Source organism: Ranitomeya variabilis, chromosome 2, assembly GCF_051348905.1.
Source record: "Ranitomeya variabilis isolate aRanVar5 chromosome 2, aRanVar5.hap1, whole genome shotgun sequence".
NCBI lineage: Eukaryota > Metazoa > Chordata > Amphibia > Anura > Dendrobatidae > Ranitomeya > Ranitomeya variabilis.
Window position 1 is genome coordinate 146042679 of NC_135233.1, and position 26801 is coordinate 146069479.

The following is a 26801-nucleotide window of genomic DNA, read 5'->3' on the forward strand; positions in this document are numbered from 1 at the left end:
TCATAGGGCAAGTGGGAAGAGCCAAGCAAAGCGCCAGACTTGGTGCATCTGATATGCCTTTTCTGGGCAGCTATTTTTAGGCTGGGGAGGGTGGGGGTGAACAAAACCCATGGCCCCTTACCAGCCTGCGAATACCAGCCTCCAGCTGTCTGCTTTAGCAAGGCCGGTTGTCAAAAATGAGGGGGGGGTGCAACCCCCAGTTTTTTTTATTTAATTAAAATAAGAGTGGAGACCCCTCTATTCTTGATAACCAGCCTTCCTAAAGCTGACAACTGAGGGTTGCTTGTCTGTTATTATCAAAAATACAGGGGAACCCCACGCCGGCTTTTTTTTAAATTCAGCACACAGGCAGTGGCTGATGAATACTTTCATCAGTCACCGCCTGCTCTCGCTGTTATTACTTAAACTTTTTACCTCCGATCACAGCTGTAGGCTCACAATGTCATTTGACTGCGTGGAAGTGTTTGCCACGCTGTCATGCACACTGGATGTTCAGGCCACCTTATTCATGTGAATGGGGTTCAGGTACTGTTCTGGTACTGGAACCCAAACCTTTTTTTTTTTTTTTTACACTGTTTGGCTGAACTCGTCAGACCCGAACATTTAACCCATCTCTATGTATAACCAGGTAAAAGATCTTGTCCTTTGCCTAAAAAGTTCTGTATACTACTAACATACCAATTGCTATCAATTGTGTCCTTAGGAAGAGGATCGCGCAGGGAATCAGTTCACTACACGTTTCCATCAGGACAACGCGATGTGATCGCGTTATCCTGTTGGTATCTATAGAGACCCCCCCAGCCCCAAGATGGCCACGGGGTCCTTCCGGGTCCTTTGATCTGACACTAAACAGTGATGCCCCATTCTGGGACAATGTTAATTTAAAAAAGTGTAAAAAATTTTTTTAAACTCCCTTAAGAAAAAAAATATATATATTTTTACAGTAAATACATTTATGTAAATAAAAAAACCCCGTAAAATTACACATATTTGGTATTGCCACATCTGTAACGACCCACTAGTTAACCCCTTTCAGTGAACACCATAAAAAAAGAGGCAAAAACAATGCTTTATCATTATACCGCCGAACAAAAAAGTGCAATAACAAAAATAAATACACTATATACTTGTGTATAAGCCGAGATTTTCAGCACATTTTTTCGGGCGAGGGGAGCAGCGGCAGGAGCCGGCGCCTGTGACATCATACTCACCCTCTTTGCACCGTCGCTGAACATCCCTGCATCGCCATTGTCCCGATGCGGCAGCTCTTCCTGTGCTCAGCAGTCACGTGGTACCGCTCATTAAGGTAATGAATATGCACGCGGTTCCACTCCCATAGGCGTGGAGCGCATTTTCATTACCTTAATGAGCGGTGCCACGTGACTGCTGAGCATACAGGTGTACAGCGACGACAGGTGTGTGTGTGTGTGTGTGTGTGTGTGTGTGTGTGTGTGTGTGTGTGTGTGTGTGTGTGTGTGTGGGAAGGGGGGGGTTGGGGGGGGGGGGGAGATGGGTGGTGAGCCGAGCCAAGCATACAAGGATGGGATGGGGAAGCCCAGCCATGCATACAAGGATGGGACGGGAAAGCCCAGCCATGCATACAAGGATAGGACGGGAAAGCCCAGCCATGCATACAAGGATGGGAAGGGAAAGCCCAGCCATGCATACAAGGATGGGATGGGAAAGCCCAGCCATGCATACAAGGATGGGACGGGGAAGCCCAGCCATGCACACAAGGATGGTACAGGGGAGCCCAGCCATGCATACAAGGATGGGACAGGGGAGCCCAGCCATGCATACAAGGATGGGACAGGTGAGTCCAGCCATTCATACGATGGGACAGGGGGAGCCGAGCCATGCGTACAAGATGGGACGGGGGGAGCCATGCATACAACGAGGGGACCAGGGGAGCCATGCATACAACAGGAGGAGCCACACAGAGCAGGACAGGGATGAGGGTACAATACATACCTGGCTTATACTCGAGTCAATAAGCTTATACAGTTTTCTGTGGAAAAATTAGGTCCCTTGGCTTATACATGGGTTGGCTTATACTAGAGTATATACGGTAAATAAAAATGGTACCGCTGAAAATATCTTGTTCTGCAAAAAAAAAAAAAAAAAAAAACAAGCCGCAACACATCTCTATCAGTAGAAAAAAAAAGTTATAGCTATCAGAATAAAGCGATGCAAAAATAATTATTTCTATAAAATACTTTTTGTGTGAAAGCACCAAAACATAAAAAAAAATATATAAATTGGGCATAGCTGTAATCGTATTCACCCGAAGAATAAAGCGGTCTTACCAATTTTACCACACAAGGATTGGTATATTAAAAAACAAAACAAAAAAAAGCAACTCCTGAATTGCTGGTTTTTGTTCATTCTGTCTCACAAAAATCAGATTAGAAAGCGATCAAAAAATGTCATGTGCCCGCAAATGGTACCAATAGAAACGTCAGCTTGTCCTGCAAAAACAAGCCCTCACATGACTGTCGGCTGAAATATGGAAAAATTATAGCTCTCAAAATATAGTGATGCAAAAACTAGTTGTTGCAATAAAAAGTGTCTTTTAGTGTGTGACAGCAGCCAAACAAAAACCCGATATAAATCTTGTATCTCTGTAATTGCACCGACCTGAAGAATAAAGTTGCCTAATCACTTATACCGCACGAGGAACGGAGTAAAAAAAATAAAACCATTTCTTCACATGCTGTTGATTTTTTCAATCTACCTCCCAAAGATCACAGTAAGGCTTGGCGCACATTTATCCTGTTCTCTATGCTGAGCGCTTACACCAGGGGTTTAAGTGCAAATCTCTGAAATAGGCGATTCAGACAGAACCCCCAGCAGAAAATTCTCTATAACGAGGCAGATGGAGGCACTGTGGACACGGTCTGACCAGTCATCCGACAGTGTCCATCTTTTTAGGATTGCATAAAAGTGAAGTTGGCCACAGTTTTGTGCGCTTCTGAAAAGGACAACGCTGAACAGAAGCCAGGCGAAGTTGAGTAGAGTTGAGCGAATTTGTTAGGATTCTGTTCCGAATACAATAGGCAGCGAATATTGTTTTTGCAATATTCGTCGAAAGTCATTAGAATCAATGGGAGTAGAAATCACCGAATATGTTCGGAACCGATCAACAAACATACATTCGGCACGAATAGGGAACAAATATGCATGAATATGACAAATTCAGATTCAGCGACCAATTCTGAACAAATTTGCTCAACTCTAGTCCAGAGTAAATCTGCTGCCTCATTATAGTAAATGGATGCCGCAGGGGTTTCCTCTGAATCACGTCACTCAGATTTAGATGGAAACCCTAAAGCGCTCAGCATAGAGCGCCGGATAAATGTGATCCCAAACGTTATGTAAAATGTTCCCAATAAAAGCTTCAACTCAATCTACAAAAAAAACCAAGTTCCCCCTTCCCTTCTGAGCCCCAGTGTGCCTAAACCATATTTAGTACCCGCATGTTTGGCATTTCTGTAGTGATGCGAGCCTGCCTAATTTACAGGTGCGTGTCTCCAGAAGCATGAGCTGGGCTTAATGTACTGGTGACTGCAATGTACCAATGCAATCCACTGCTGCCTGTTCCTGGAAAACACCCAATGAGTCAAAATCGTCACTACCTCTGTAGATAAATTCCCAAAGGGTTATAATTTCCAAAATGGGGTCACTTGGGGGGGGGGGGGGGGGTCTGCTTTTCTAGCACTTAGGGGCTCTTTATATGGAATACACAAACTAATCTAGGAAATCTGCCCTCCAGGATGCGCTCCGTCCCTCCCGAGTCACTCCGTATGGCTAAGCAGTTCTGTACAGCCAAATATGGGGTATTTGTACATTCATCAGAAATTGTGGGACAAATTTTGGTGCCATTTCAACCCATTTTCAAGTGTGCAAATGTAAAACTTGGGGCTAGCACACAATCTTGGTAGTAAAAATGTAAATTATTTTTTCTTCACTGCCCAATGGTATAAAGTCTGACACATCTGTGGTGTCAATATAATCACTGGACCCCTTGATGAATTAATTGAGAGGTTTAATTGGTAAGGCCTGTTTCACACGTCAGTGGCTCCGGTACGTGTGGTGACAGTTTTCTCACGTACCGGAGACACTGACTCACGTAGACACATTAAAATCAATGTGTCTCTGCACATGTCAGGGTGTTTTCACGGACCGTGTGTCCGTTTGAAAAACACGGAGACATGTCAGTGTTCGTGGGAGCGCACGGATCACATGGACCCATTAACCCCTTTCTGCCAGCTGACGGAATAGTACGTCAGCTGGCAGATCCCCTGCTTTAAGGTGGGCTCCGGCGGCGAGCCCACCTTAAAGCCGCGACATGTCAGCTGTTTTGTACAGCTGACATGTGCGCACAATGAGCGCGAGTGGAATCGCGATCCGCCCGCGCCCATTAACTAGTTAAATGCCGCCGTCAAGCGCTGACAGCTGCATTTAACTAGCGCCCCCGGCCGCGCGGCCGGAAGTGCTCGCACTGCTGACCCCCGTCACATGATCGGGGGTCAGCAGTGCATCGTCATAACAACCAGAGGTCTCCTTGAGACCTCTATGGTTGTTGATGGCTGATTGCTTTGAGCGCCACCCAGTGGTCGGCGCTCAAAGTACACCTGCCTTTCTGCTACATAGAGGTGATCTGTATGTCACCTCTATGTAGCAGTGCCGATCGAGTTGTGCATGCTTCTAGCCTCCTATGGAGGCTATTGAAGCATGCCAAAATAAAAAAAAAAAAAGTGGTTAAAAATATAAAAAAAATAAAAAATATATAAAAGTTCAAATCACCCCCCTTTCGCCCCAATCAAAATAAAACTATTAAAAAAAAATCAAACCTACACATATTTGGTATCGCCGCGTTCAGAATCGCTTGATCTATCAATAAAAACAAAGGATTAACCTGACCGCTAAATGGCGTAGCGAGAAAAAAAAATCAAAACGCCAAAATTACGTTTTTTTGGTCGCCGCGACATTGCATTAAAATGCAATAACGGGCGATCAAAAGAACGTATCTACACCAAAATGGTATAATTAAAAACGCCAGCTTGGCACGCAAAAAATAAGCCCTCACCCGACCCCAGATCATGAAAATTGGAGACGCTACGGGTATCGGAATATCGCGCAATTTTTTATTATTTTTTTTTTAGCAAAATTTGGAATTTTTTTTCACCACTTAGATAAAAAATAACCTAGACATATTAGGTGTCTAAGAACTCGTAATGACCTGGAGAATCATAATGGCAGGTCAGTTTTAGCATTTGGTGAACCTAGCAAAAAAGCCAAACAAAAAACAAGTGTGAGATTGCACTTTTTTTGCAATTTCATCACACTTGGAATTTTTTTCCCGTTTTCTGTTACACGGCATGGTAAAACCAATGGTATCGTTCAAAAGTACATCTCGTCCCGCAAAAAATAAGCCCTCACATGGCCATATGGACGGAAAAATAAAAAAGTTATGGCTCTGGGAAGGAGGGGAGCGAAAAACGAAAACAGCTCCGGGGGTGAAGGGGTTAAAGTCAATGGGTCCATGTAAACACGTACCGCACACGGATGCTGTCCGTGTGCCGAGCAGGAGACAGCGCTACAGTAAGCGTTGTCCCCTGCTCTGGGTGCTGAAGCCGCCATTCATTCCTTCTTCCCAGCAGCGTTCGCTGGAGAGAAGGAATACAAAATCTTTTTTTTTTTTGTGGTTAAAATAAAGTTCCCGGTAACCTCCCCCCTCCCACCCCCTGTGCACCCGCCCGCTGGAAATAAAACTCACCCAGCTCCCTCGATGCTTCCTCTCAGCGTCGCAGCTTGTCCTGTATGAGCGGTCACATGGTACCGCTCATTACAGTGATGAATATGCGGCTCCACCCCTATGGTGTCCAAAGACATACTGATAGGGAATTTAGATTGTGAGCCCCATCGGGGACAGCGATGATAATGTGTGCAAACTGTAAAGCGCTGCAGAATATGTTAGCACTATATAAAAATAAAGATTATTATTAAAGATTATTAGTGGTCAGAATTGTAAAAATTCATAGGAAGGTGAAAACAGGCTTCGGGGTGAAGGGGTTAAACAGCAGTTGCTATATTTTCACTCCAAAGCTGAACAAAAATTTCATGTAAAATATCTGAAAATCACAAATTAGGATTACACTCCAAGGGCAAAAATAAAAAATTAGGTCTCCCTACATAGAAAAGACATCTGAAACCAGGGATTTTGACACTGCCCAGAAATCAACTGCCTCGGCTAAACAAATGATTCATTAATTTTGACCGTTGATTAAAGTCCCTGTTCAAAAGTCCAATCGGTTGTGTTGCATTTCTTTGGCAGATCAGATCCATTGGCTAGATCATCAGCTGAATAAGTCCAAGACAGTCGATGGGCGTACTAGCATTCTTCAGCCCATATTGGTCTTGTGTATTGGGGCTTTTAAATAGAAGTAGACCAGGCGCAACTTTAGCTTTATAAAATCTCACAAATGGACTAGCAGTGGCAATGAGCAGGAAGTTTTATACTTCTATCCGTGCTGAAGATTATCAGAACACCAAGCAATAAGAGCTGAGAACTGGTGTTTAGTATTAGTTAGGTTTTACACTAAAACAACTAAAAATTTGACAATTTTAGGAAACACATTCTACTTCAAACACCAGGTTCAGAAATAGATGTAAGCATCTTACTTCATGGCAGCACATGTTCATACTCACAAAAAGCGATTATTAAAAACAGATCATAGCAACACAAATACAGTCCATTGCTACTGTGTGGAAATAGAATATTAAATATCTTAAGAGACTAATGCACATGTCCAGTTTTATCCTGTTCCAATTAGTGGATAACGAGACCTGGACCTCACATGGAGTAACATGCTTGCAGCTTAAGGCTATGTGCACACGTTGCGGATTTTGCTGCAGTTCTGTAGCTGTTTTCCATGCGTTGTACAGTACCGTGTAAACGTATGGAAAACAAAATCCGCAGTGCACATGCTGCGGAAAAAAACACGCGGAAACGCAGCGGTGTTTTGTCCGCAGCATGTCAATTCTTTGTGCGCATCTCGCAGCGTTTTACACCTGCTCCATAATAGGAATCTCCAGGTGTAAAACCGCTGTTGAAAACCGCACAAAAACGCGGTAATTCCGCAACGTAAGCACATAGCCTAACTCAATAGGAATTATTTCAGGAGCCGGAATGTGCTGCGTTTCCTGTAGGTGCTTGATATAAAGGTAAAGCGCAACTGGGGTCTGTATTCCTATGCGGTTGAGAGAAAGGTTGGACATCATTTTCTTTGTGTGTTGCTGCCGCTGGTATTCAAAGGTAACTATCATTTGTAATTATTTTTTCATGGGTGTTACAGATCAAAACGTGCTACACTCAGCTGCTACAAAAGCACATGCAGAGGAAGAACTTCCCACTGCTACTTGTAGAATTTAGTGCAATCAGTGGCACACTTAAGTCTCTAACAAATGACACTTTTTAAAAATTATATGTATACTTTACGGGGGTAGCTAGTGGAGAGTAAATCTGTTTTTGCAGATATATTTGTACAATTATAAAAAACAAAACAAAGAGGTCATTTAATAATCTACATATCAATAACAATCTATTCATCCAAAAAGTTTTCCCTTTATTAATATTGAAAATAAAAATTACCATGGCAAGTTGACTTTACCCAGCACTCATCCATATTTATTCCATTTCACATAATCAGATTCAAAGGAGGTTTGGAACAAAATGTGATTTTTTCTTTTTTTATCATCGCTTCAACACAGTCAATTTCAAATCTAATTTCAATGCTTTCAAAATTTTCTACCGTCCAAATATATTGTCTATATATATGTACACATTACCAAAATAATGGTGGGACATGCAAAGTCTTGGATATTGCATGTTCTAGAATACAAAAATTCAAAAATGTGAATTTTTACTCAAACTAAAATGGATACCCTCACGTGATTACAATTTTTTCTTCTTAATTTTTCAATTTCTTGTAAAAGTTGTGAATACTGGAACAAACGTATATGACTTGCGACAAGTTTTTCAATGACTTCTGTGTTAATGCTTGCTTTTGCGTATATGATCAATAGATTACTTTTGCCATAAGGCTATTAAAGGCACCTTCTATTACGCCTATAATTAAACTGCAACAGATGGCGATGTGTTTTTTTTTTTATCTTGCTTGAGTTTAAATAGCCAGTTTTTACTTACATTCAGGTTTTAATCAACTAAATATTACAGTCAGTAAAACAAGCATGCCAACTTAAGATGTATGTACATCAATTGAAACAGCTGTAAATTGGATATAGTATGTAACAGCAAAATACTCAATGTCATACCCATACCATTATTTGTGTACACTCAAGAACTCAATACAAAAAAAAAAAGATTAAAATGCACCCCTTGAGTCATCCCATACTCAACACATTTAATATATGTTTACAATATATATATATATATTTATATATAATATACATAGCTTTGTTTTAGAATTTCCAAATAAATCTTTATAATTAGTCTAAAAAGAAAGTAAGAAAAAAAAACTCAACAAAAAAAAAAGTCAAATACACAAATAATCCACAATTTCAATATCTAAGTAAAAAGCCACGTTTCATTTCTTTCCTTTAAACAAGCCGAAGATATTAAAATCATTGTGTTAAATCAGTGGCATTTCAGTTTGCCTTTTCTTAGATTTGCAGCCATTTAAACGTGTTTTGCACGAAAACCACTTTTGCAAAGTGATACGTTTCCCCAAAAAACACTTTGGGAAAGACTTAGCAACAACCAAAGATCAGTGTATAATGTCAAAGTCCAGGTGCCTTATTATAAGAGGAAATTGATTACATCAATCACTATAAGTGATAAATAAGGAACACAAGGTATGCGGCCGGTGTGGAGAAGGGGTGGGGTATATAGATTTATGGCAGCCTTACCGAATGTTCTAAGTAACAGGTGTATGGTCTTTTTTTTTTATTGTCTATCAGAGTGGTTTAGAACTAGAATTAATATTTTAATCAATATATTCCGCACTAAAATAGTGACTTTAAAAACGGGGTTGTCTGATTAGAAAGATAGGGTTATATTTATTTTTTCTCAGCTGGCCATCCTTATCCATAGTCGATGCCCAGTACCGCACCTCAGACTCCTATAACTAAGGCTGAGCTGCAGTAATCCCATGGAAATGTGGCTGGTTTCACATCGCAAACACTTTCTTGAACTCTATGAACCTCTGTAAACATTTTTGACCGGTATGGTTAAATGGCAGCAAAACATTTTATTGGTTTGTCTGTTTTTTCGCACATCTAATAACAGACACACAATGTGGCCAGTTTTCATACATTGCACAGATGCTACAGTTACCATTGATCTAAATGTTGTAATTTATTTCTTATGTGCCTAGTGACAAATCTGTTCCTAAATAGAATTCATATTTTCACGTAAGATGCACAATTGCTCATGTATTTCTAATGCGACAGTAAAAAAAAAAGAAAAAAATTAAAATTCAAGGAGATAATGTGAAATTGCTGCTCATTGTCAGGGTAAAAAGCCTCTAGAAGCAGTACATTTAGCCACGATGTTGGCCACAGGACTTCCATTCTAATGATGGCCATAATTGCAGGCAATATCCAAAATGGACCTTGGATGTATTGAACATAATTTAATCTTTTTTAGAAATTTATTTTGGTTTTTACCTAGAAGTACATTCAAAGAACACAACACAACGGATACTAAACAAAGCAGTTAAAATAGAAAGTGTGTTCTTTTGTCTGCTGTACATGATTTCACTTGTTACAAGCAGCCCATTGGATTGGGAAATGCTGCCTTTCTCATCGAAGCTCCAATTTGAGAAGGCGGCAGAATGAGAACTGACATGTAAGCGGTCCGTAGTTTCCACCAAATATGCTTGCAGGAGCTTTAAGTGAGAAAGGGGAGTGGTAAGTACTTGCCCGCTGTGTTTCCTATATTGTAGTTATTTGCCGTCCCACCGGCCACTTTTACATTGTCCCGTTTGCCACAACCGCAAAAGTTGGAAACTAGTTTGATCCAGGCCTGCCTGGTCAAATGTGCACTCTTAAAAATAAAATGCTGCTACTGTAGCTCAGAGGTCATTTGAAAGACAGAATCCTGGTTCCAAGCACCAGATAAGTTCACAGCACCCTGAACAAACCATTAGATTAGAAAACAGCACCCCGCAAAACTAAGCCCGCAACATTGTTTTTTGCATGTTATCCTGATTATTGAACACAAGAAGAAAAGAAAGGCCGGTTAAATCAAATCTTCGGTCATTAGTAGCACGTCTCTGGTTTTGTGTGGCTGCTTCAGTAAATTAAAAACTACAGGTAAGCATGGTGTCATACAAAAACTTTGGCAAGAGCATCTGCGCCCGCACTGGCTATGTAGCACTTGGATGGGTGGAATGCCACATCGTGAATGGACTCATCAGATTTCTTGCGGTGGGCTGTGAATTCCTGTATGCAGGTCTTGCTTTCCAAGTTCCATAAACGTATTGAACAGTCATGACCTGTGGGAGAAAAGCATACATTAACAGAATAAAACCAGCAATAAGATGAACAGGAAAAAGATAACGGTAAGAGATTGTTCTAGTAAATGCCGGATATTTGCTTTTATGGCCAGTCTCACATGCTGGAATATATCTGGATGGATGGATGGAAAGGGGGTAACAATCACTAGTTCTACCATTTTAGGCAGAAGAGGATAACTGTTCTTTGAAGGGGTTATCAGATATTAGGAAACAAGTCCCTTTTTGTCCAAACCTTTTTCTAGCATCATAGCTCAAATGCAACACCAGATACAGCCCAGAGCAGTACTGATTCCAGGGGGAGGAAAAAAAAGCAAATTATTTCGAAATGCCAAATAACCCTTGCACCACTATTCGCCACTTTCGAAAGCTGTATATTTTTATTTTTCTATCTATATATCCATATGAGGGTTTCTTTTTGTAACAGGAGAAGTTATTTTTTATGGCACTATTTATTTTCCACATAATGTGCTACAAAAAAAAAATAAAAAATTCTTTGTGAAATTTAACCCCTTCATGACCCAGCCTATTTTGGCCTTAATGACCTTGCCGTTTTTTGCAATTCTGACCAGTGTCCCTTTATGAGGTAATAACTCAGGAACGCTTCAACGGATCCTAGCGATTCTGAGACTGTTTTTTCGTGACATATTGGGCTTCATGTTAGTGGTAAATTTAGGTCGATAATTTCTGAGTTTATTTGTGAAAAAAAACGGAAATTTGGCAAAAATTTTGAAAATTTCGCAATTTTCACATTTTGAATTTTTTGCTAGGAAGTTATAAGGGTTAAAATTTGACCAGTGATTTCTCATTTTTACAACAAAATTTACAAAACCATTTTTTTTTAGGGACCACATCACATTTGAAGTCAGTTTGAGGGTTCTATATGGCTGAAAATACCCAAAAGTGACACCATTCTAAAAACTGCACCCCTCAAGGTGCTCAAAACCCACATTCAAGAAGTTTATTAACCCTTCAGGTGTTTCACAGCAGCAGAAGCAACATGGAAGTAAAAAATGAACATTTAACTTTTTAGTCACAAAAACGACCTTTTAGCGAAATTTTTTTTATTTTCCCAAGGGTAAAAGGAGAAACTGGACCACGAACGTTGTTGTCCAATTTGTCCTGAGTATGCTGATACCTCATATGTGGGGGTAAACCACTGTTTGGGCGCACGGCAGGGCTCGGAAGGGAAGGAGCGCCATTTGACTTTTTCAATGAAAAATTGGCTCCAATCTTTAGCGGACACCATGTCGCGTTTAGAGAGCCCCGTGTGCCTAAACATTGGAGCTCCCCCACAAGTGACCCCATTTTGGAAACTAGACCCCCCAAGGAACTTATCTAGAAGCATAGTGAGCACTTTAAACCCCCAGGTGCTTCACAAATTGATCCGTAAAAATGAAACAGTCCCTTTTTTTTTTTCACAAAAAAATTATTTTAGCCTCAGTTTTTTCATTTTCACATGGGCAACAGGATAAAATGGATCCTTAAATTTGTTGGACAATTTCTCCCGAGTACACCGATACCTCACATGTGGGGGTAAACCACTGTTTGGGTGCACGGCAAGGCTCGGAAGGGAAGGAGCGCCATTTGACTTTTTGAATGGAAAATTAGCTCCAATCGTTAGCGGACACCATGTCGCGTTTGGAGAGCCCCTGTGTGCCTAAACATTGGAGCTCCCCTACAAGTGACCCCATTTTGGACACTAGACCCCCCAAGGAACTTATCTAGATGCATAGTGAGCACTTATAACCCCCAGGTGCTTCACAGAAGTTTATAACGCAGAGCCGTCAAAATAAAAAATAATTTTTCTTTCCTCAAAAATGATATTTAGCTTAGAATTTTTTATTTTCCCAAGGGTAATAGGAGAAATTGGACCCCAAAAGATGTTGTCCAGTTTCTCCCGAGTACGCTGATACCCCATATGTGGGGGTAAACCACTGTTTTGGCACACATCGGGGTTTGGAAGGGAAGTAGTGACGTTCTGAAATGCAGACTTTGATGGAATGCTCTGCGGGCGTCAGGTTGCGTTTGCAGAGCCCCTGATGTGCCTAAACAGTAGGAACTCCCCACAAGTGACTCCATTTTGGAAACTAGACCCCCAAGGGAACTTATCTAGATGTGTGGTGAGCACTTTGAACCCCCAAGTGCTTCACAGAAGTTTATAACGCAGAGCCGTGAAAATAATAAATGTGTTTCCTTTCCTCAAAAATATTTTTTTAGCCCAGAATTTTTTATTTTTGCAAGGGTAACAGGAGAAATTTGACCCCAAAAGTTGTTGTTCAGTTTCTCCTGAGTACGCTGATACCCCATATGTGGGGGTAAACCACTGTTTGGGCACATGCCGGGGCTCGGAAGGGAAGTAGTGACGTTTTGGAATGCAGACTTTGATGGAATGGTCTGCGGGCATCATGTTACGTTTGCAGAGCCCCTGATATGCCTAAACAGTAGAAACCCCCCACAAGTGACCCCATTTTGGAAACTAGACCCCCCAAGGATCTTATCTAGATGTGTGGTGAGCACGTTCAACCCCCAAGAGCTTCACAGAAGTTTACAACACAGGGCCGTGAAAATAAAAAATCATTTTTCTTTCCTCAAAAAAGATGTTTTAGCAAGCAATTTTTTATTTTCACAAGGGTAACAGGAGAAATTGGGCCCCAATATTTGTTGCCCAGTTTGTTGTGAGTGTGCTGGTACCCCATATGTGGGGGTAAACCACTGTTTGGGCGCACGTCAGGGCTCGGAAGGGAAGTAGACACATTTGAAATGCAGACTTTGATGGAATGGTCTGCGGGCATCACGTTGCATTTGCAGAGCCCCTGATGTGCCTAAATAGTAGAAACACCCCACAAGTGACCCCATTTTGGAAACTAGACCCCCGAAGGATCTTATCTAGATGTGTGGTGAGCACTTTCAACCCCCAAGTGCTTCACAGAAGTTAATAACGCAGAGCCGTGAAAATAAAAAATAATTGTTCTTTCCTCAAAAATTATGTTTTAGCAAGTAATTTTTTATTTTTGCAAGGGTAACAGGAGAAATTGGACCCCAAAAGTTGTTGCCCAGTTTGTCCTGAGTACGCTGGTACCCCAAATGTGGGGGTACACCACTGTTTGGGCGCACGTTGGGGCTTGGAAGGGAGGGAGCACCATTTGACTTTTTGAACGCAAGATTGGCTGGAATCAATGGTGGCGCCATGTTGCGTTTGGAGACCCCTGATGTGCCTAAACAGTGGAAACCCCTCAATTCTAACTTCAACACTAACCCCAACACACCCCTAATCCTAATCCCAACTGTAGCCATAACCCTAATCACAACCCTAACCCCAACACACCCCTAACCACAACCCTAACCCAAACACACCCGTAGCCCTAATTCCAACCCTAATCCTAACCCTAATCCCAGCCATAACCCTAATCCCAACCCTAACCACAACTGTAACCCCAACACACCCCTAACCCTATCCGTAACCCTAACCACAAGCCTAATCTTAACCCTATTTCCAACCCTAGCCCTAATTCCAACCCTAACTCTAATTCCAACCCTAACCCTAAGGCTATGTGCCCACGTTGCGGATTCGTGTGAGATTTTTCCGCACGATTTTTGAAAAATCTGCAGGTAAAAGGCACTGCGTTTTACCTGCGGATTTACAGCAGATTTCCAGTGTTTTTTTGTGCGGATTTCATCTGCGGATTCCTATTGAGGAACAGGTGTAAAACGCTGCGGAATCCTCACAAAGAATTGACATGCTGCGGAAAATACAACGCAGCATTTCTGCACGGAATTTTCCGCACCATGGGCACAGCGGATTTGGTTTTCCATAGGTGTACATGGTACTGTAAACCTGATGGAAAACTGCTACGAATTCGCAGCGGCCAATCCGCTGCGGATCCGCGGCCAAATCCGCACTGTGTGCACATGCCATAACCCTAAGCCTACCCCTAACCCTACCCCTAACCCTAGTTCTAACCCTAGTTCTAACCCTAACCCTAGTGGAAAAAGAAAAAAATATATTTTCTTTATTTTATTATTGTCCCTACCTATGGGGGTGATAAAGGGGGGGATTTATTTATTTTTTTATTTTGATCGCTGTGATAGAACCTACCACAGCGATCAAAATGTACTTTGTAATGAATCTGCCGGCCGGCAGATTCAGCGGGCGCACTGCGCATGCGCCCGCCATTTTGGAAGATGGCGGCGCCCAGGGAGAAGACGGACCGACTTCGGGAGGCTCGGTAAGTATGAGGGGGTGGTGGGGGGGTGGATCGGAGCACAGGGGGGGGATCGGAGGACGGGGGGAGCGGACAGGAGCACGGGGGAGCGGACAGGGGGACGGAGGGGGGTACCGGACAGAACGGAGGACTGGGGAGGAGATCGGGGGCGGTGGGGGGGCAGAACATGATTTTCCATTTCCATTGCAGCATCGGCCATGGCTGGATTGCAATATTTCACCATTTTCATAGGTGAAATATTGCAAATTGCTCTGATTGGCTGTTGCACTTTCAACAGCCAATCAGAGCGATCGTAGCCACGTGGGGGCAAAGCCACCCCCCCTGGGCTGAAGTACAACTCCCCCTGTCTCTGCAGATCGGGTGAAATAGGAGTTAACCCTTTCACCCGATCTGCAGGGACGCGATCATTCCATGACGCCACATAGGCGTCATGGGTCGGATTGGCACCGACTTTCATGACGCCTACGTGGCGTCAAAGGTCGGGAAGGGGTTAAAAACAAAAAAACGAACCGGAAAATACAAATTTTGCAGGATATCCTTTTTTTGGCACTCCCTCAATGTGTTGTAAAAATGACATGTCTAAGCCAATAAGTCTGCAGTCACAAGTGTATGGAGCAAGGACACACACCCACTAGATGGGTGCTGGCCTGTAGTATGTATAACACATACATACTCTTCGGCCCAGGCTCGGAAACCGGCAAATCCTACTGTCACGGGGTTAGCACGACAGAGGAGCCAGAAAACCGCAGCATCAGTTTGCTCCTACTCCTGAGCTGAAAAGAAGCACTTCACCTTTTTAAACGGTGTAAATTTCTTTTGGCAGTACAGGTGTTTAATCAGCCATGTTGAGAGCTATGGGAGCTAGGGCTCTCAGCTGAGTACGATTGGCCACTCCTATTCCTATATAATCTGGGTCCTGACTGACACACGTCAGAGATAGCTTTTGCTGCATAGCTGGGAGGATAGTTGCTGGTAGTTATATGAGAAGGTGTTTGCTGAAGCGATCTGTGTCTGATGATTGGTTTATTAAGTGTCATAATTCCCTTTCCTTCTACTTTAGTTTTACCCGATCCTCCACTACCCGATGCATTCCTCTGTTATATGTGAGTGAATATTTGTATGCCTGTTATTTTCAGTTTCCCCTGATGCACAGCTACTCCCCTCTTCCCTGGGTGGAGTAAGGGTACAGTCGTAGGGTGGATTCAGGAGATAAGGCACGATATGTCATCTTCACCTTTAGAAGTAACCAAGGGAACAGGGTGAGTCGTGACACCGGGCAGTGCACAATGTGTCACTTTAGATTGGACATCTCCTTTAATACTTTAAAAAAAAAAAAAAAAAAAAAAAAAAAAGTATGTCGCCAGTATTTTTATTTTTTTTTTCAGACAGTGGATTTGTGTAAAAACTATTTATAAATTTTATTGGCGCCATTTTGAGATATTTTTTTTCCCCCATTTATGGAAAGCTGGGAGATCAAAGAACAGCAATTCTGGACTTTTTTTTCCCTGCAAGAAGGAAAGCTACTGTAAGGCTAGGTTCACATTGCGTTAGGGCAATCCGTTTAGCGCTAGCGCTTGCGGATTGCGCTAACGCAATATTTTTGTAGGGGCCGCGTTTAGGGGTCGCGCTAACGTCCCCGCTCTCGCAGATCCCCGATCTGCGAGAGCGGGGAACGGACCTCGGGCGCGCCGCGGACGCTGCAAGCAGCGTCCGAGGCGCGCTACAAAAGAACGGCACATCGCTAGCACGAGCCGAAAAAGGCACGCGCTAGTGATGCGCTACAGGCAAAATTTACATTGCTGTCAATGGGTGCGCTAACGGACCCGTTGCATGGCGTTAATTGCGACATTTTCGCCGTGCAACGCTGTCCGTTAGCGATCACCCACTAACGCAATGTGAACCTAGCCTAATAGTTTACTATACTGTTTATTTTTTTCTTATTTTAATAATTTATTTTTTTTAATTTAATAAGTGGAATAAAGGGGATGATTTAAACTTATGTAAGAATGTCAATAATAGCGGTAAAGAAATCTATAAATATATTGTAATACATGCATATTCTCAAACTTTTTTAAACTATTCTTTATTCTCTTACAGTCCCCCTACAGCATTTGTGTCAAACTCCTACCCGTGGGCCAAACCTTGCCCACAGGGTGATTATACTTGGCCATCTGTGAATTTGAGTTTGAAATCCCTGCCCTGGAGGCTTTAAAGATGAATGACTAGAGGTACAATATACTGAAATACTTTTGTACTGTAGTATACTGTAAATTTTGTGTTCACCTATGAAACCCTCTCTATGACACGGTCATAAGATTACAAAATGGCAGACACATCATATGGCCCTAGGGCAGACATGACAACCCATCAGCGTCCCAAGATTGCACATTATGGGGGCACAAGCACAATTGAAGACAGCTAGACCTCGCTATGCAAGGAGCTGGGCCCGTACTCCCTACACTTTGAGCCATATGATGTATTTATATGATTGCAAAGAAGTTAAGACCCTAAAACGGATATAGCAATTACAGACGAGTCCAATTTAGAACCATGCGACAGGTCAAAGAGCAATTGTACCCGTGAAATAACAGGAGGAAATGGGCTGAATACCCGGCCTCATTTTCTTAGGCTTCACACCACTGATGCCACAACTAATAGCAACTGCAACATCTAAGATGTTAGAATTGGGGCTCTCCTTCTGTCAGTTATGACACAAGGGATTGGCCTAATAGTCACAGTATCGATGCTTCAAGTTCCCTAGTGAAAACTTCCATAAAGTCATCCCATCTCCAAAAAGTAAATAACACTAATAAACCTGTTTTTACATTTAAAAAGTGCATTTTTAAAATAAAGGCCATAAAATAATAAATATATTACAACATATTGTTAAAAATAAAGCCTTTATCTACTATACTATTAATGTGTTCTCCAGTGTCCAATAACCAAGTAAATGTTAGCAATACTCACTGCCAGACATCAGGTACAATCCATTTGGATCAACAGCTAAACTTGTTACCGCATCTAAATGCGCAACCATAGAATGAATGAGTTTTCCTAAGGAGAAAAAAAAAAAAAAGTTACAACTAATGTAGGAAATTAGAATACATGCGAGTTTTGAGTATTTAATCTTTGTTATGAGCATTAATAACAGTAGCTTGGTGATCCAGTTGGCTTTCTCATAGGCACTATTCACATCTGCAGAAGAGGCCTCCACTCTTACAATTCTGCATCAAAATGACCAGCATGATGAAAAACCACAGACCCAGTTACAGATCAATGCGGTCTGCCGATGTCATGGGTTTCCCACATACAACAGATTTCAAATTGGTTGTGTTTTCCAAACTAAAACTGGAATGAAAAGGTGAACAAAATCTAATCTGTACAACAAAGCAATACATTGGGAATGTGAGGGGAAGAAACCCTCTCATCTATGCCTCCGCTTATATGCCGAGGTTGAGAAGACCCATTTTATCACTCGCGCGCATCTGCGACACAGGGGAACCATGACAGGTTTCAGAGGTCTGCAGTCACACAGGGTGACTGCAGACTTTGCACTCAAACCTGGCCCGACCCGATAACTCCTTACCACTAGAGATAATTTTCTACATTGAGGTTTTGTTTTTTCCTTCCAAACTTCAAGGAGGGCCTTAACTTTATTTCAGGTTTGAATTGGAGCATTCATTTTACCATTTAACATACTGGAAAGTGTGAAGAAAAATGGTTATTGCAGTGAAATGATGAAAATAAAAATGCAATTCTGACAAGTTTTTTTTTTCTGGTGTGGGAAAAATGAACTAGCAACTTCATTTTCTATATCAAACCAAAAAATGTAAAAACGCTCTGGCGTGCGAGCACGCAGGGGTGCTGAAGGAGCGAGCGCAGAACTTTCTCATCTCACTAGACAGTGTAACACGCGGCAATCTCAGAGTAGCAAGCAGCCCAACAAAAATGAGAGTGCTGCAACACTGGGGATAGCTATTCAGGCATTAACCCCTTAGTGACAGAGCCCATTTGGTATTTAATGACCAGGCCAATTTTTACAATTCTGACCACTGTCACTTTTTGAAGTTATAGCTCTGGAACGCTTCAACCCTTCCCACTGATTAGAGGAGACAGTTTTTTCGTGACATATTGCACTTCATATTAGTGGTAAAATTTCTTTGATATGACTTGCATCTATTTATGAAAAAATTGGAAATTTGGCAAAAATTTTGAAAATTTTCCAATTTTGAAACTTTCATTTTTTTTACCCTTAAATCAGAGAGTGGTGTCTTTCCCCTGGTATGCTAGATCATATCAGAGGAGAGAGAAATAAATGGGAAATCAGACATTTTTTTTCTTTTGCGGTCGCCGTTATTTGGTGAATATTATTATTTATTTTTTTTTGGGGGGGGGGGCGCTATACCCTTATTTCTCAGCGGCGCTGAGGAAGAAGTACTCTTAACTGATGCCATTAAAAAGGCGTAACAGGGGTCGCCAAGGGGTTAACTCTGATCAGGTGTGCAGTGTCAATCTACATAGGGGGATGCTGATAAGCAAGGTTACTGAGGGGTGAACTGATGCAATGAGGACTTGCGCAACTTTTAAGGTGCACTGAACACCATCAGTTGCATATCAGACAGAGTGCTTTTATGCACAAACGCAATGTTTATTACACCAAAGGGTAAGGGTACCGTCACACTCAGCAACTTTCCAACGATCACGACTGGCGATATGACCTGGCCGTGATCGTTGGAAAGTCCTTGTGTGGTCGCTGGAGAGCTGTCACACAGACAGCTCTCCAGCGACCAATGATGCCGAAGTCCCCGGGTAACAAGGGTAAACATCGGGTTACTAAGCGCAGGGCCGCGCTTAGTAACCCGATGGTTACCCTGGTTACCATTGTAAATGTAAAAAAAAAACACTACATACTTACATTCCGGTGCCTGTCACGTCCCCGGGCGTCCGCTTCCCTGCACTCCTCCTGCATCCTGTGTAAGCGCGGCCGTAAAGCAGAGCGGTGACGTCACCGCTGTGCTCTGATGTACGGCCGGCCAGCGCTGACACAGGATGCAGGAGAAGTGCAGGGAAGCGGACGCCCGGGGACGTGACAGGCACCGGAATGTAAGTATGTAGTGTTTTTTTTTTACATTTACAATGGTAACCAGGGTAACCATCGGGTTACTAAGCGCGGCCCTGCGCTTAGTAACCCGATATTTACCCTGGTTACCAGTGAAGACATCGCTGCATCGGCGTCACACACGCCGATGCAGCGATGTCAGCGGGTGATCCAGCAACGAAATAAAGTTTCAAACGATCTGCTACGACGTACGATTCTCAGCGGGGTCCCTGATCGCAGTAGCGTGTCAGACACAGCGAGATCGTAACTATATCGCTGGAACGTCACGGATCGTGCCGTCGTAGCGACCAAAGTGCCACTGTGAGACGGTACCCTAAGATTCGCTATTTATGGCGACTAGCCTGTGGTTAGGATACACGGGAATATCAAGAGAGTGGTGAATGGGGCCTTCAGCAGGCTTCTGGCCACCACGACCACCCATCAGCAACAAGTGTGAGGAGGAAGACCCAAACACACCCGGGCAGAATTGAGCAGCTTAAATGCTGCTGTCAGAGATTAGGCAGCACTTTGGATGCACTATTATGCCCTATATCAGGAAGGGGTTAAAGAGATTCTGACTGCAGCTGTTCACACACTGGCATAGATTCCTAAGAACTTCCTAGAGCGGCAAAAGTAAAAAACAAATGAATGGAAAATGATTAAACATTCTTTATATATGTACCTCTAATGATTAGCAATGTCCGAGTTGCATATGTATTACTGTACTGTCTGCAGCAACAAGGTTTTCAGTTATTTCCATCATACATAGCGCCTACTGATTAATCATCATTCACTATGTATATCACAATGCAGCAGACATGTAATATCCCAAGCTGGGCCGAGCAGTTCAGAACCGGGAATCATTTCATTGTATCCCTACCTGTATTGTTGTCATAGAACTTGATGTGACGATCTTCATGAGCAGTGATGGTAATTGGAAGAGTCGGATGGCTAATTACTCGGTTTATCTGGCAGCTAGAAGCTACAGGAAACAAGTCAGGCACATTAGTCTCTTTAGATACACAGAATTTGCACGTAGCACTGCAAAATCTAAGCATCCCCTCTAATATTTAGGCCATACAAGGTATTGGCTAAATGTAAAAATTCACTTAGGCTATATGCACACGTTGCGGATTTGCCTCAGGAATTTTTTGTGCGGATTCTGCATCTCTTGGCAGAAAACGCAGGTGCGGATTTGACGCGTTTTTTGTGCAGATTTACAGGGGATTTCTATAATGGAATGGGTACAAAAACGCTGCAGATCCGCAAAAAAGTAGTGACATGCTACTTTTAATCCACGACGTTTCCGCACCATTAGCACAGCGGGGTTTTTTTTCTCATTGATTTACATTGTACTGTAAATTACTTGCGGATCTGCAGCGTTTCTGCACGGTAAAAAAACGCTGCGGATCCGCAGGAAATCCACAACGTGTGCACATACCCTAAAACAACGTAACCGCACAAGAAGAGAATTTCTACAAAACGTGGCGGTAATTGCATTGTAAATACTACAACCAAAAGACAATCATCGTATTCCTTGTATATGGTAAAACACACATTTATTGACCTACTATGTATTTGCTTAAAGTGTTTCTTCTGACAGTTTTAGGTTTATGAAGCTTTTTTTTTTTTTTTTCAGTCTCCACTTGACTCAGTGGCTAAATCTGGAACTTTATTCCCCCTCCAGAGAAAAACACCTCAAGAATAAATATGTTGATTTTTTTCACCAAAATAAAGCATATAGAAGAAAATAGCAACATGTGCGCTATAGAAACTTTTTTCCCATGGATATCAATATCATTTCAGGGACCATGGATATCGATATTAACCATTTCAGGGAAAATGTTAAGAAAAATAGGAACTGTGTATTTTTCTTGCACGACTGCAAACCAAAAAAATTGTGTTCACCTTTTCATAGAAATTTTTATACAATGTACATTTTTAGGAGATGGGGAGTAGAAACAGCAATTTGGACTAGAAGCGTTTCGTGCTAGGAGCAGGTCCTGCTTCCTCCCTACAGTCAGCGATGAAATTACACGACTGCTGTATCCAGAGGAGGAAACCCTGTCAGTGCTTCCATATCTGTATACTCAATCATTTGTTCAGTGACGGGAACACAATGATCAGGAAGGCAAACATGGTAATAAACAAGGTTTACTTTCTCTATGAGGAGTCTGGCTGTGTCTGACAGAAGGCTCTGCTCCTCCATAGCTGCACAATCTGCTGAAAGCAGCTTTATAGTACGCTTAGATTTCAGATCATCACTGTGGAGTAAAATGTGGGCTTCCCAGACATTTACAGTCTATGGGCAATGCAGAAAAAGTTAAAACGTATTTCAAGGCTTTATTTTATTTATTGTTCGAAACATGGATTTGCAAATAGGAACATTGAGTATGATCACAGCATGTTATTCCCCTCATCTCGTCTCGTTATTAACTCCAGTGACCATTAAGAGTTTGATACAGGAACACTTCATATTGTTAACTTCCTTTACTAACCAAAAAGAATGGGTCTGTCTAGATCATACACATATGTATTGTAGTAACTATGTACATCAGTTCTCCTAATTCATAGCAGCACGTGCACAAAAAGAAAAGATTTTCAACATGCTGGTATATTACATACCTGTTTCTATACAAGACTCTAATGTTAAAACTTTCTGCCGTGTCTCCATATTGAAAATACTTGTGTGCCCGCTATCAAAAGAAGAAACCATGTGCGCTGGGTCACTGCTTACTAGGTCCACTGAGGAAGGTATTCCTAATTCTAAAGACAATGGGAAAAAATGGAATTACTTCTTGGGCACTATATCCTATGATATATATAAGTAGTAATTTATAGATGCAAGACATTCGAAAACACAAGTGAAATGCCGTGGACACAATAGGCTGTTAGAAGCGCGGCTTTTTATTTGTTCAGGCATAAATGTATGCCGAAGTGCCAGCAGACAAATGTGATTGTTACACCTCAGCCTTGAACTAACATTTTCCTGCTTACCAAATACTTAGGCCCTACCTCGTGGTCTTATATTTTATGTACTAGACAGTACAAAGAAGCATTTTTAGTTGGAATGAGAGATCGATAGGGGTCTGACCACTGGGACGTGGCACTATTATCCTGAGAGAATGGAGCAACAGTGAGCCTTCTTGACCTCCACTCCATACCCTAAGGCGCTGCCAATAAAAGTTAAATAAAACACTCAAAGCAACGAGTTTGGTAGTTGGCCCTATTCCTTAGTCAGGTACAAATAACTTTTTCTACTAAGAAGCAATAACAATATCACCTGATCAGCTACACATTAAGGCCATGTTCACACGTTCAGTATTTTGGTTAGTATTTGTAAGTCAAAACCAGAAGTGAGTGAAAAATACAGAAGAGGTGACGTGTTTCCATTATACTTTTCCTCTGATTGTTCCTCTCCTGGTTTTGACTTACTGAGGTAAAATACCGAGGTAAAATACTGACCAAATACTTAACGTGGCCTAATACAAAATCATTGGTAGAGCAAAACCTCGGAAAAGAAACTGGCACGAGTCTCTCGCCTCAATACCCGGCACTGCCGCCAGCGGTTCGGACCGGAACATTCAGCTGCATAGAAATACATGCAGCCGCACACTCCGGTCCCGAGTGCCGGCAGCAGTGCAGGGTATTGAGGCGCGAGTTTCTCGAATTGCAGTTGTTAGGTATATATGTAGAGAGTGAGGGCACATATAGAACACACACACAAACATTTAACAAGTATTTTCTATATTCTCATTTAAACCTCTTGTAACTAACATACAGAGAGCTCGATTCACCAAGAATGGCATTGTTCACACCAGACTTTATGAGAAAATAGGCAGGAGTCAGATGCTCCTGATTAACAAAGAGACTCTACATGAATTAGGAGCGCTTAGCTAACATATTTCTAATGCTAATGAATGACTTATTAAATGAAGCAATAAAACCAAATTTAAAGGGGGTATTCCCCATCTCCAAGATCCTGTCCCAAAATGTAGTTGGTGTAATAATAATAGTATTTGCAAATAAATACCTCCAATTAGAAATGTACTATAGTAGTTGTTCTGACTCCCTAAGGTATCCATGGTAATGACCATGCATATAGTGAGTTAGCTGTTAGTGGTCACAGCCATGTATACCTAAGCTACTGCAATTCCCTGCACATGGGGTAAGCGACGAAGCGAATCAGAAAAAACTATACTACATTTCTAATTGGAGGTATTTGTGAATATTATTTCACCTACTACACATTGGGTTAGGAACTTGGAGATGGGAATACCAATTTAACCCCTTCATGACCGAAGCTTTTTTCGGTTTTGAGTTTTCATTTTTTGCTCCCCTCCTTCCCAGAGCCATAACTTTTTTATTTTTCCAAAATAAGAAAAAAAACTTGACACTCAAGAAGAATTTTGGTGTAAAGAAGAAGATCCTTTAATGTGCATCCACAAAGATATAAGTTTGAACGTTTTCGGTCCACATCCGGAAGTTCATCAGAACAATTTTACTGGTATAGTAGGTAAAGTGTGTATAGGGTCAGTGTTGGTTCCAACTGGATTATTCAACTGGTCTGGATGCAATGGGAGATCCTGTGGATGTCAGCGCACGTGGAGTACGGAGGAAGCCACTTAGAGATGGATTCCTGGGTTGGATACCCTACTTGAGCACCTATACTGATTATTAGAACGAGTGCCGTGTTGCTTCTTTTTCATTTTTCCGTCAATATGGCCATGTGAGGGCTTACTTTTTGCGGGACAAGTTGTACTTTTGAATGATAACAAAAAACGGGAAAAAAATTCCAAGTTCGGTGAAATTGCAAAAAAAAGTGTAATCTTGTTGTTTGCTTGGCTTTTTTACTAGGTTCACTAAATGCTAAAACTGACTTGCCATTATGAATCTCCAGGTCATTATGAGTTCATAGACACCAAACACGTCTAGGTTCTTTTTTTATCTAAGTGGTGAAAAAAGCTCATCAAGAAAATGCCAAGAGTGTGCAAAGCAGTCATCAAAGCAAAAGGTGGCTACTTTGAAGAACCCAGAATACAAGACATAATTTCAGTTGTTTCACACTTTTTTGTTAAGTTTATAATTCCACATGTGTTAGTCTACGTTCACATTTGCGGTCTGCGCCGCAGCGTCGGGCGCCGCAGCGTCGCCGCATGCGTCCCTATATTTAACATGGGGGCGCATGGACATGCGTTGCACTTGCGTTTTGCGACGCATGCGTCACTGCGGCGCACGCGTCCGGGCGCAGAGGACGCAGCAAGTTGCATTTTTGCTGCGTCCAAAATCAACCAAAAAAAGGACGCATGCGTCGCAAAACGCAGCATTGTGCATGCGTTTTGCTGCGTTTTTGTTTGCGTTGTGCGTTGCGTCGCCGACGCTGCGGCGCACAACGCAAATGTGAACGTAGCCTTAATTCATAGTTTTGATGTCTTCAGTGTGAATGTACAATTTTCCTAGCCATGAAAATACAGAAAAATCTTTATCTCTGGCAAAAATTAGGAGACCCCTGCACAGCTTTATAAAAATCAGCTTCTCTGCATGTCTGACAGCCATTCCATTCCAGTTGAATTCCAACCAGAGAACATCTCATTCTTCTTAATGTGCTTCTGATTAGGTGATCACCTGAACCAAATCCTATTTAATGAAGGAAAGTATAAAAAACACTGCTGTGGTGTTCACAATCCTTTTGCAATAGGACAAGCTGGATGGCAAAACAAGTACTAGTAATATCCCAAAAGTAATAGGAATGAAAAAATAACTAACCATGCCACAGGAGTTGAAAAGAAAAAAGTCTTGAGTGAGGAAAAGGGCTCAATTCTGGCTTTACTAGCAGAGGAAAACAGCGAGAGTCATGTTGCCTCCATCCTTAAAACTTCTAAGACGGCAGTCCATTATTATTATTATTATCATTATTATTATTATTATTCTTTTTTATAGCGCCATTTATTCCATGGCGCTTTACATGTGAAATACGGGGCAAATATAGACAAATACATTAAACATGAGCAAAAACAAGGCACACGGGTACATAAGGAGGGAGGACCCTGCCCGCGAGGGCTCACAGTCTGCAGTGGATGGGTGATGATACACTAGGAGAGGGCAGAGCTGGTTGTGCGGCGGTTCAGTAGGTTCAGGATCACTGCAGGCTGTAGGCTTGTCGGAAGAGGTGAGTCTTCAGGTTCTTTTTGAAAGTTTCTATGGTAGGCGAGAGTCTGATGTGCTGGGGTAGAGAGTTCCAGAGTATGGGGGAAGCACGGGAGAAGTCTTGGATGCGGTTGTGGGAAGAAGAGATGAGAGGGGAGTAGAGAAGGAGGTCTTGAGAGGATCGGAGGTTGCGTGTTGGTAGGTACCGGGAGATCATGTCACAGATGTATGGAGGAGATAGGTTGTGGATGGCTTTGTAGGTCATTGTGAGGGTTTTGAACTGGAGTCTCTGGGCGATAGGAAGCCAGTGAAGGGCTTGGCATAGGGGAGAGGCTGGGGAATAGCGGGGAGACAGGTAGATTAGTCGAGCAGCAGAGTGTAGGATGGATTGGAGTGGTGCCAGAGTGCTAGAGGGGAGTCCAGAGAGTAGGAGGTTGCAGTAGTTGAGGTGGGAGATAAGGGCATGCACTAGTGTTTTTGTGGTGTCACGGTCAAGGAATGCGCGGATCCGGGAAATGTTTTTGAGTTTGAGGCGGCAGGAGGAGGCAAGGGCTTGGATATGTGGTTTGAAAGAGAGGGCAGAGTCGAGGATCACCCCGAGGCACCGGGCGTGTGGGACTGGGGAAAGTGAGCAGCCATTGACATTGATGGATAGGTCTGGTGGAGGGGTAGAGTGAGATGGGGGAAAGATGATGAATTCTGTTTTGTCCATGTTCAGTTGTAGAAAGCGAGCAGAAAAGAAGGCTGAAATAGCAGACAGACAGTGCGGGATATTGGTAAGTAAGGAGGTGA

The 26801-nt window shown here is 42.3% G+C and overlaps 1 protein-coding gene across 3 annotated transcripts in view; it reads right to left on the reverse strand.

The window, feature by feature from the left end:
- Positions 1-9655: 9655 nt before the first annotated feature.
- STRN (striatin) overlaps positions 9656-26801 on the reverse strand; it is a 176533-nt gene continuing 159387 nt past the window's right edge. For all 3 annotated transcript variants that reach the window (XM_077283060.1, XM_077283059.1, XM_077283058.1), the window contains 4 exons: positions 22488-22628; positions 20743-20844; positions 17732-17818; positions 9656-10520 (listed from right to left, as the gene is read on the reverse strand). In XM_077283060.1, coding sequence (XP_077139175.1) covers positions 10351-10520; positions 17732-17818; positions 20743-20844; positions 22488-22628 — 500 coding nt within the window. In that variant the 3' untranslated portion in view covers positions 9656-10350. The remainder of the gene's footprint in view (positions 10521-17731; positions 17819-20742; positions 20845-22487; positions 22629-26801) is intronic.